We start from the raw sequence: 12,164 nt of genomic DNA, 5'->3' as shown, positions 1-12,164 counted from the left end.
CCACCACGGCTCCAAATATTAGGAAGACAAAAAATATACTCTGGTCAGTTTAAAGAGTATACACAAGGTACACACCAATATCTTGGTTCAAAAACCAAACCAAACCCATTGCCGTTGAGTTGACTCTGCCTCACAGTGAACCTACAGGACAGAGGAGAACTGCCCCGTAGGGTTTCCAAGGAGTGGCTGGTGGATGTAAACTGCTGCCTTTTTGGTTAGCAGCCAAATTAGTTTTAGGATAAATATGATCTACATTACTACAGTACATTATGTTGTTGTTGTTGTATGCTATCAAGTCATCTTTCTACCCATAACAACCCCATGTGACAGAATAGAACTGCCTCACAGGGTTTTCTTGGCTATAATCTTTACGGAAGCATATCTCCAGGCCTTTCTCCTGCAGAGCTGCTGGGTAGGTTCGAACTGCCAACCTTTCGGTTAGCAGCCGAGCACTTAACCATTTGCGCCACCAGGGCTCCTTACAGTATGTTATAAAAATATATAAAATTCATCAACCCATTAAATGATAGATTAAAACTTAAGCTTCGAGTAACTGGAACTCCCAATGACTGCTGGTAGGACTGTAAAACGGTACACAATCACTCCTATGGATAACCAGTTTGGCAGTTCTTAAGAAGTTAAACATAACATACACCTACCACATGACTCAGCCATCCTACTCCAAGGTTTATACCAAGAGAAGTGAAAACATTTATCCACATAAGGACTTGTACACAATTTTCAATGCAGCTTCATTTCCAATAATCAAAAACTGGAAACAATTCAAATGTCCATCAACAGGTGAACTGATAAGCAAACTGTAGTATATCTATACAATGGAATACCAGTCAGTAAGTATTCCATATAAGGAACTACTGATACATACAACAAAACATACGAATCTCAAAATCATTATGCTGAGTGAAAGAAGCCAGGTCAATAATACATTTCACTTATATAAAATTCTGGGGAATGTAAAATAATCTATAATGACAAAAAACAGGTCATTGCCTGGAGGTGGGGGTGGGAGGAGGGACGGGTAGATTACAAATCGGCATGAGGCAATTTTTCAGGGTAATGGAAATGCTCATTATCCTGATTGTGGTACTGGTTTACAGGTGCAAACAGATGTCAAACTGATCAAATCTTGCACTTTAAATATGTGTAGATTATTGTACTTCAATAATATCTCAATAAAGCTATAAAAAAACAAAGCTTTAGAAAAAATTCGACAAAATTATCCATAATGGGTTATCAAAGAAACTAGTGCTATGGGATTAGTATCTTGAATTTTCCAGGCTTGACGTTATGGGAGATGAGCAAAAATGCTTTCACATAGACTGTTCTTGATGTCCCTCACACAAAGAATGGTGACTACTAAACAGCGCTCATATCGTAATTTCTGGCAAAGCAGTGCCAAGTTATCTGACCACCTAATGAGGAGTATATGTTTCCCCACTTTTAATAACTTTATTTTTTAGAACAGTTTTAGATTTACAGAAAAATTGTGCAGAAAGTACAAAGAGTTCCCATATACCCCTCTTGCCCCTGCACACTGTCTCTCCTATCATTAACATCTTGCATTCATATGGTACGTTTGTTACAACCGATGAACCAATACCGGCTACCCTGGAGTTGATTCGGACTTATAATGACCCTACAGGGCAGAGGAGAACTGCCCCATAGGGCTTCCAAGGCTGTAATCTTTACGGAAGCAGATTGCCAAATCTTTCTCCCATGGAGTGCCTGGTTGGTTTGAACCACCAACCTTTTGGTTACCAGTTGAGCGCTTAACCACTGTGCCGCCAGGGCTCCTGATGAACAATACTGATACATTATTAACTGAAGTCCATAGTTTACATCAGGGTTCACTCTGTGTTGTACAGTCCTACGGGTTTTGACAAATGTATGTCATGTATCCACCATTACAGTATCATAAATAGCTTTACTGCCCTAAAAATGCCCTGTGCTCCATCTATTCACCATTCCTCCTGAGCCCCTAGTAACCACCCATCTTTTTACTGCCTCTATACTTTTGCCTCTTCTAGAACGTCACATACCTGGAATCATATAGTAAGTAGCTTTTTCAGACTGGCTTCTTTCACTTGCAATATGCACTTAAGGTTCCTTCCTATCTTTCTTTTCCTGGCTTGCGAACTCATTTGTTTTTATCTCTGAAAAATACTCCACTGTATGGATGTACCACAGTAGGTTTATCCATTCACCTTTTGGAGGATATCTTGGTACTTCCAGGTTTGGGTGATTATGAATAAAGCTACTCTAAACTTTCATGTGTAAGTATTTATGTAGACATACATTTTCATCCAGCACACATGCTGGATTATATGGTAAGCCTATGTTCAGCTTCGTAAGAAACTGTCAGACTGTCTTCCGAAGTGGCTCTACCATTTTGCATTCCCACCAACAATGAATGAGAGCTCCCACTGCTCTACATCCCATGAGATATATTCTTAAAAATAATTTTCAATTAAAGACAAAACTCATCAAGAAAGAGGTTAAGTCTAGTTCTTTGTGACATCAGTGTCATAATGTACTCAGAGGATCTTCTATAATTCCGGTATAATAAATCTAACTTCAGATTTAAAAATCTAGCTGCATACTAATTAGTAAAGTAGGCAAGGTAGAACGCAACATAAATTTATTATGAACAATAACAACAATAAAACTAACATTTACTGAGTGGCTACTCTGTGGCAGGCACTATTATATGCACTTAATTTATAATAATATTTGATCTTTTTAACAATCTTATGAGGTTGGAAGTTTCAGTCCACCCAGAAGTGCCTCGGAAAAAAGGCCTGGAGATCTTCTTCCCAAAAATCAATCACTGAAAACCCTACAGAACACAGTTCTACTCTGACACACATGGGGTTGCCATGAGTCAGAGTCGATTCAAGGGCAACTGGTTTAGTTTTTTGGTTTTGAGGTTGTTACAGATGGGAAAAACCAAAGCACAAAGAGGTTAAGTAACCTGCCAAAGGTAAGACCGCAAAAAAGCAGCAGAGCTAGAATTCAAAGCAAGCAGTCTAATTCAAGAGTCCGCAATATTTAACCACTATAGAAAATGAGAAATTAAGAAGCAAAATTATTTGAAGAGCACCAGAACTGCTGTGCACTTATTTATTTTCCAGGAATAAAATGTATCATGCGTGCTTAATCCCATGGTAACATTATCATACCTCAAAAAAAATAAATTACACACAGCAAACAAGGCTTGTTGTTAGGTGCCATTGAGTTGATTTCTACTCACAGCAACCTTACGTACAACAAAACTAAACACTGCCCAGTCCTGCACCATCCTCACAATCCTTGTTATGCTTGAGCCCACTGTTGCAGTTACTGTGTCAATCCATCTCATTGAGGGTCCTCTTTTTCACCGACCCTTTACTTTACCAAGCATGATGTCCTTCTCCAGGGACTGATCCCTCCTGATAACATGTCCAAAATATGTGAGACAAAGTCTCACCATCCTTGCTTCTAAGGAGCATTCTGGCTGTACTTCTTCCAAGACAGATCTGTTCGTTCTTTTGGCAGTCCATAGTATATTCAGTATTCTTCACCAACACCATAATTCAAAGGCATCAATCTTCTTCAGTCTTCCTTATTCACTGTCCAGCTTTCTCATGCACATGAGGCGACTGAAAACACCATGGCTTGGATCAGGTGTACCTTAGTCCGTAAAGTGACATCTTTGCTTTTTAACACTTTAAAGAGGTCTTTTGCAACAGATTTGCCCAATGTAATATGTCGTTTGATTTCTTGACTGCTGTTTCCATAGGCGTTGACTGTGGATCCAAGTAAAATGAGATCCTTGACAACTTCAATCCTTTCTCAATTTATCGTAATGTTGTTTACTGGTTCAGCTGTGAGGATTTTTGTTTTCTTTATGTTGAGGTGTAATCCATACTGAAGGTTGTGGTCTTTGATGTTCATCAGTAACTGCTTCAAGTTCTCTTCGCTTTCAGCAAGCAAGGTTGTGTCATCTGCATTACACAGGTTGTTAACGAGTGTTCCTCCAATCCTGATGCCCCGTTCTTCTTCATATAGTCCAGCTTCACAAATTATGTGCTCAGTATACAGACTAAGTATGGTGAAAAGATACAACCCTGACACACACCTTTCCTGACTTTAAATCACACAGTATCCCCTTGTTCTCTTCAAATGACTGCCTCTTGATCTATGTACAGGTTCCTCATAAGCACAATTAAGTGTTCTGGAATCTCCATTCTTTGCAATGGTATCCATAATTTGTTATGATCCACACAGTCGAATGCCTGTGCACAGTCAATAAAACACAGGTATACATTTTTCTGGTATTCTCTGCTTTCAGTCAGGATCCATCTGACATCAGCGATGATATCCCTCATTCCACGTCCTCTTCTGAATTCAGCCTGAATTTCTGGTAGTTCCCTGTGGATGTACTATGCAACCACTTTTGAATGATCTTAGCAAAATTTTACTTGCCTGTGATATTAACTATATTGTTTGATAATTTCCACATGCAGTTGGATCACCTTTCTTTGTAATAGCTGTAAATACAGATCTCTTTCAGTTGGTTGGCCAGGTAGCTGTCTTCCAGATTTCTTGGCATAGACAAGTGAGTATTTCCAGTCCTGCATCCGTTTGTGGAAACATCTCAGTTGGTACTCCGTCAATTCCTGGAGCCTTGTTTTTCGCTAGTGCCTCCAGTGCAGCTTGGACTTCTTCCTTCAGTACCATTGGTTCTTGATCATATGCTACCTTCTGAAATGAGAGAACACCAGCCAATTCTTTTTGGTACAGTGACTCTGTGTATTCCTTCCATCTTCTTTTGATGCTTCCTGCATAATTTCAGTATCTTGCCCATAGAATCCTTTGCTATTGCAACTCGAGGCTTGAATTTTTTCTTCAGTTCTTTCAGCTTGAGAAATGCCAAGTGTGTTCTTCCCTTTTGGTTTTCTGTCTCCAGGTGTTTGCACATGTCATTATGATACTTTACTTTGTCTTCTCGAGCTGCCCTTTGAAATCTTCTGTTCAGTTCTTTTACTTCATCATTTCTTCCGTTCGCTTTAGCTACTTGATGTTCAAGAGGAAGTTTCAGAGTCTCTCTGACATCCATTTTGGTCTTTTCTTTTTTTCCTGTCTTTTTAACAAGGCTAATAAGGTAATAACTAAGAGGTTCCAGTCAAGAAGAAGAAAAGGAAGTTCTCTCTAAAGAAATGCTCATCAACTCTCTTGCACAGAGGAGTTCTGAGACTCTCTAAAGAACTGCTTATCAATTCTCTTGCATAGAGTAGTTTTGACACCCAAGATCGTGGATTGTTTTTTCTTAAGTCTGTTTTCTATCTTGTAATTTCACATCAGAATGCCTATTCAAAACTGGTTTAAAGTAAAAGAAAAAGTGATAAGCAGAAGCTATAGAACACCCTCCATAAAGTAAAACAGTAACCTTCCTCCCCTCCACAAAATGCAGAGGGCAGCGAGAGGGACTTTTGAAAATCCTCACCCATCACAACTCACACCCAAGGACTGAAATTCTCCTACCTTCTCAGTGGAAAGGTTGGTGTCAGTGTCCTGTTTCTTCTGGGTGAAAACAATGGTAAACACAGCATGGGAGCGGCTACTTGTTTCATTCATGTTGGTAGCTGCCACTGTCCTAAATAAACATAAAGGTGACCACGTGACAATGGAATTCACAGATGAAGGTTAAAATGGACAGTGAGCTCCACATTATAAGCGTAACAATCACAGCAACAGCTTTAAACTTATTCACAGATTGCAAGATTGTCACACTATTTCTCTTAATACTGCCTTGTTTGTGAGCCTTTCAAGTTCCTCTTCCATTCCAAAGGCACCCCATCCCAATCAGGTTTCATACTCCAGCTGTCCCTTTAGGAACCACCAATGCATTTAATTTTGATTCTTTATTAGGTGCTCATTTATTCCACAATCAACTACTGTAACAGTCATACACAGACATGATGACTAACATTTTACCATGAATCAATGGAAATCTAAGAATGAAACTTAACCAAAGTTCTAATATGTTTCAGTAACACACTATTTTGATGAGAAGAAAGATACCTAACATAATGAAGCCTTCAGCCCTCTAGTATAGCCAAAGGATCAGAGGACTCCACGATTAGAGCAACCTTGGTAGCTATAAATGTGGTCTCAAACCCCTAACAGGGAACAAAGGGCCTCAAATTGTGCCAAAGACCTTAGTCATTAATCTATTTCCTACCATACCTGGCTTTGTTCCCAGCATCCATGAGGTCAGCGATGTCTGTGTAGGAAGTGACCGCCAGCTTTGACAAATCCTCCACATACGGTCCAAGAAGTGGGTGTTCACGCACACGCAAATTACCCTTGTTTTTTGGATTCAGCAAATCTCGTACTCTCTCACAGTAAATTTCCATATAGCTTACCTAGGAACAAATTATTAAAGAGAACTAGAGGACTTACAAAAAAAATCCCACACATGAAAAAGATTTTTAAAAACTTTTTTTAAAAGCTGTACAATTAGAGATTGGCAACCTTTACCAAGTGAAATGTCCTACTTCTAGCTCCTTTTATTCTGTGAACACAGATATCACACTGTGTAGGCTAGAGCCAATCCTCTGATCTTCTCAGGGAAGAAAAGGAGCTAAACAGGCTATCTCTGGCACATAGTGGCTGCCACTGTCTTAGGCAGAAAAATATTGTTTTTCATAGCAACTTATCAGCTATCAGTGTGTTTGTAAAAATGCACATTGTTTTCAGTAATTGGGGATTACAGTGAGATTTCCCAAAGAGCTTAGAAATAAGACTTCTATCAGAGTTAAAACTAAAATAAGATCAATATTCCAAAGCAGGGAAGACAAAAGAAACCAGTGACTCTAATACTTTGAGAATGATCACAGTGTGACTGAACGTGGACAACGTCTCCACTAGAAGGGATGAGGGCTGATCGGCATGGAAGGTGATTTTGACAAGACCTATCCAAGCCTTGGGGAACAGAAAGAGCCTCAGACAAAACACTTCAGGAATTCTTGTCCTATCAGCAGGACCATTCCTATCACAGAGATGAATACATTAGGTTATCATTTCTAACCTGAGGTAATTAAACATTTAATTCACTTAATCAACTCCCCTCCCTCTAATTCTATGCTCACCCAACAACCAAAAGGGTTCCAATATAGGTCTGCCCACAGGAACAGACTACACTAATTTGCTTATGTGAGTGTTCCGGTATGGGTAATACTTATGAAAAGTTAACAAACCAACATTCTGGTTTCATCACATCAGTTGAATGAGCTTCACTCAAGAGACTGACTTTGAAGGATGGTTCTGTTCCCAATGTAGCTATAAAATCGGACCTTAAGCAAGCAAGGCTGTGAACTGAGACAAATTCACCACAGCAATCATACTCTTCTGTATCCACTGAGCTATTCAAGCATACAGTATAATTTCTACATTTTTCAATTTTGAACTTCTATAGACATATTTTCAGAGGATCAGAGACAGAATCTTATCCCCATTTTTTTTTTTTTGCCTTTTCACTCAGTCTCTGATCTATCTGATGAAATATATTTTTATACTGTACTTTAAAATCAGTTAAATAAAATTTTTTTTGTGAACCCTGAAAGACTCACTGCAGGAGTAAAACAATAGGACAACAAATATTCTTAAATATTCTTTCCAACTGCAGGTCATCCTAGAAGGTGAGGTTTTACTTTAATCATTCTTGTGCATTTAAACTTGTACTTCTAATCCTGAATCCCAGGAAGATATATCTTCTTAGAAAACTTGCCCCTTTTCACACAAGGTGTAAGACTAAAGAGGCTAAAGGCTGATGTGCTCCATTACTTATCCTCTAATATGTAAATCCATCCAAAGCCATCACTATTTCTTTTACCTCTGAACCAATCGTTACAGCTCCTCCGTGGCCAAATCAATTCACTGACCACTGATATCTTCCAGGCACAGTTCTAGGCACCTGGCATGCACCAATATATAAAACAGACACAGCTCCCTTCCCTAGTGGGCTTATGTTCTAGCAAGTGAGACTGGCAATAAACATTAAAAAAAATTAAATTATATACTATATTACAATGCGACGAATACTATGGAAAAAAGAAAAATAGAACAGGACAAGAGAGATGAGAAGACCTGCGATGGAGGGCAAGAAGTGGTATTAAACAAGGTGGTCAAGGTAAGCCTCATTGAGAGAGTGAGATATGGGCAAAAACTTGACAGAGGTGAGAAACTTAGTCAAGGAGCTATCCAGGGGAAGAAAGTTTCAGGCAAAGGAAACAGTAAATGCAAAGGCCTGAGGCAGGGATGTTCTTGATATATTTGAGAAAGAAAGCCACTGTGGCTAGAGCAGAGTGAATAAGGTGAGAAAAGAAGAAGAGGTAAGGGAGGTCCCACAAGGGATCTACACTGAAATCCAAATAAGCCTGTGAACTCTAACATGAAAGAAAATGGCATCTTATTTTATTACCCATAAGAGCTCAATATTTCTATCTTGTGATTTTTTAAAAACGGTTATAGGACAAAATAAGCTATTTAGAGAATTCATTTTAACACAAAATATCTTTAGAGCAGCATGTTCCCCTATTGGAGGATGATAGTTGCAAGGCAGAATTCTTTAAAATTTATAAATTTATGGAACATTGTTTACAGGTAATGAAAAAGACCCAAAGCAGCTAAGGAATTGTAAAGTTCTATTAAAAATTCACAATACATAACCTCAAAAATAAATAATCTAGAGCTTGCTTAAAAGACAGCTAAATTTCTGAGAACAGGCTCATGTTGACAGAATTTCAGTTACTAATAATTTTAGTTACTATGAAACTGAATACCAAAAGAGGGGGGCTGAAATGACAGCTTCATAAGACACACACAAAAGAGAGGAAATGTTTATGAAATAAACTAATGTATATAAGCAATTCTGTAGACATCTTATTGAAAAAGCCAAGGTAAACACTGGGTGGAAAATAACTTTCCAAGTTTATAAGCAATTATAAGGGGGAAGAAGGGATTGATTACATAAATGTTTAAGAAACTAGGCCTGTCAAAAAAATTATTAACAATATTAAAGGGGAAGAGTTCACACAAATGAATAAAAACATTGAGCACCCAAAACATAAAAAGGCACATGCAAAATTTAAAAGACGTTCAACCATACTAACAATCCAAGAAACGAAAATTTAAGCAAGAGTGAGAAATTTTCAAATTGGCAAAGATAAAAAAAGTTAATACTAAATGTTGGCAGGAGTACAATGGGTGTTTACACCCTCCTGGTGGGACTGAAAATCAGTATAGCCTTTCTTTCTAAAAGGCCACTTGGCAATCCAAATTTATTGTTTAACAACCAGGATACATACAAAGGAAATAACTGAAAATAAAGGCATAGACTTATTAACAAGGATTTAATTGCAATATGATTCATTAAAACTAAAACTTAGAAATAGTCTAAACACACAAAATTAGGAGAATGGTTAAGTGATCTGTAGCAGTCACAATCTGACGCCATTTACAAGTAATGTTTAAGGGAATGGAGTGCAGAGACCTCTGATTTCAATCCTGAGTTGTACTCACCTCGACAGAGTAAGACATTTCTTCATTACAATTGTCATTGATTTTCTCAAATAGTTCTTCACATAACTACAGAAGCAAAACAAGAGAGGTGTGAATATCACAAATCAGAGAAGTACTAAGTTACCCATGAATGTGAAGTAACTTAGTGAGAGCCCCCCCCTCAAAATATTAATAGCATCAACACCAAGGTATAATTAATGCTTCAAACAAAATAAAAGGAAAACTGTGAATACAGTCCTCTCATCTAATCTTTCTTCTCCCTCAGCAATAGTACCTCTCAATATTGTTTCCTCAGAGAAGGAAAGCCATATTTGAGGAAAGAGGGAAAATTATGTCTCTTACAAGGGAGTTATGTCATTGGCACATTTAAATTTATGTGGATTCAATCTTTCATACTGTACTAGGGTAATTGTGACTCTACTATCAACATTATAATTGTAGCAGTAAAACTACTATTAAACCATATTTTACACACGCAGGTTATTTATCATGTTATATAAGATTTATTATTATACACTGTCAGTTACTATATACATTATAAACTTGGGGAGGGGAACTGAAGGAATTTTGAAGAATTATTTCGACTCTAGAAAATATTGCTTTTACCACTATCTTTAGATTCCAGCCTGTATAGGAGATACTACACCACTACACAGTGACATTTCTAACAGAAAACATTAATTGTTCTAGATCAGGAAAACTATAAAATATCATGCTCCCTACCCCTTGAACTTATTTAAAATATGTGATATTTTAATAAAAACAATTAATAAAAATCTCCTGAGTTTTCATTTGCTATAGCTTTAGGATCAAAGCAATCAATATATATTTTGAAAATGAACTATATGTTCATAATTCTCTAGAAGCCTAAATATAATTTAAAATTTATTACAAATAAACTTTCTGAATAATAAATCATCTTTTTGAGAAACCATGCTTTTGCATAGAAAGAAAGTATTCCAAAGTTCTACCAGAAAAGAGATATATATGTAATTATCAAGAACTCTAATAACAAACAAATTTAAATTAAGGGGAAAGGAAGGAGAAACCAAGTGTGGTAATAGGATTAAACAAATAAGGTAATTGAGCATAATCTGCTATTATCTGCCAACAATTATGTTATTGTTGAAGAACTACTGCATACTGGCAGAGTAAAGACTTCAGAATGACCTTGTCTACGTCTGGATTCTGGCTTGGCATTTACTTAGGTAAGTGACATGACCTGTGCCTCAGTTTCCTCATCTGTAAAACAGGGGTAACAATAGCACCTACCTCTTACGGTTATATGAGGATTAGATGAACTAACATTTGCAAAGCACTTAAACCTGTGCTTGGCACACAGTGAGTGCTACATAACGTTTTCTCTAAATAGTATTATAGTTATTATTAGTATATACAAAAGACAATTGCCAAAATGTCTTAAACACTTAATTACAGGAAAAAAATGTATGCTAGTACGTGCAATGTTTTTCTGAAAATTTCCTAGCATTTATTAACAATCAAGCATTTAAATTATATAGCTGAATTTAAGATTATAGCACAATAACCCATTAGAAAAAGTAGCTACTGTCCCTTACATATTTTATTCTCAGAATATAGAGATAGTGGCACTATGCCTATGGTTAAAAAAAAAAAAAAAAAAACTGTAAAATTAACTCCAAGTATAGTTAAATAAGAGTGAACTACACTTCTGTTTTTAACAAAGGAAGTTCCTCCTAAATACTCATGTCAGAACTCTTCTCCATTCCCAAAGAATATAAGAACAAAAGAAATAATACTAACTGCTCTTAAAAAGGGAAATCTCAGGCTATATAAAGTTTAAAGTCCTAGTATTAAGTTAGTAAGACAAAAGGAAAGTTAATATTAAGCTAATGAGATAACAGGAAAGTATCTCTGAAAGACATCTTATGTACATCACGTCTCAAATGTTTTACTCTCTTTAGTAAGAAAAGTTACTTAGCTTTTTATAAATGTCTCATGAGATTAAGCTTCTACTATTTAATAAATATCACAGACATCTTTCATAGATTCAGAAGCTGGTAACACTTTACAAAAAATAAAATAATGTGACACTGGGTATACGGCACAATCTTTATCAAGTATTAATTTTCCTGCCTTTAGAGACAGCTGTACACATGTCCACCTCTCCCACTAGACTCTAAGCTCCTCCGAGGGAAAGGGACAGATTATTCACCTTTGTGTCTTCCATACAACAGTCCCTGAATAAATGTTTGCTATATAAAAAATAACTGTTAAAGTAATTTAAGACTAAGAGTAATGATGAACAGAAGAGTTTTTTTGTTGTTTTATTTTTTACCTGTGGAATGATGCCAGCTTGGCTTTCTTCTTGTTTACCCATCATTGTGTAAGATTTCCCAGCACCAGTCTGTCCATAGGCAAAAATACAGACATTGTATCCCTCAAAGGCATGTAAGAGCATTTCCTTTCCAATGTCATTGTACACACGGTTTTGAGATGCAAAACAGGGATCTTCGGGCTGTAACGTTAAAAGGACAAATAAATCACATTTTATTCAAATCCTTTCCTATACTTATTTGGTAGCCTCTATAATAAACCAA

At 36.9% G+C, this 12,164-nt stretch overlaps 1 protein-coding gene across 3 annotated transcripts in view; it reads right to left on the bottom strand.

Moving 5' to 3' along the window:
* Positions 1 to 12,164, bottom strand: part of KIF1B (kinesin family member 1B) — a 159,434-nt gene that overhangs the window by 105,098 nt on the left and 42,172 nt on the right. For all 3 annotated transcript variants that reach the window (XM_004385151.3, XM_023739409.1, XM_004385153.2), the window contains exons 4-7: positions 11,903 to 12,082; positions 9,586 to 9,651; positions 6,250 to 6,428; positions 5,545 to 5,656 (exon numbers count right to left, since the gene is read on the bottom strand). In XM_004385151.3, the coding sequence (XP_004385208.1) occupies positions 5,545 to 5,656; positions 6,250 to 6,428; positions 9,586 to 9,651; positions 11,903 to 12,082 (537 nt within the window). The remainder of the gene's footprint in view (positions 1 to 5,544; positions 5,657 to 6,249; positions 6,429 to 9,585; positions 9,652 to 11,902; positions 12,083 to 12,164) is intronic.

The sequence above is a fragment of the Trichechus manatus genome, unplaced genomic scaffold (assembly GCF_000243295.1).
Source record: "Trichechus manatus latirostris isolate Lorelei unplaced genomic scaffold, TriManLat1.0 scaffold00133, whole genome shotgun sequence".
Taxonomy (NCBI): Eukaryota; Metazoa; Chordata; class Mammalia; order Sirenia; family Trichechidae; genus Trichechus; species Trichechus manatus.
The sequence above is the reverse complement of the archived record's forward strand: the minus strand, read 5'-3'. Positions and strand labels throughout refer to the sequence as shown.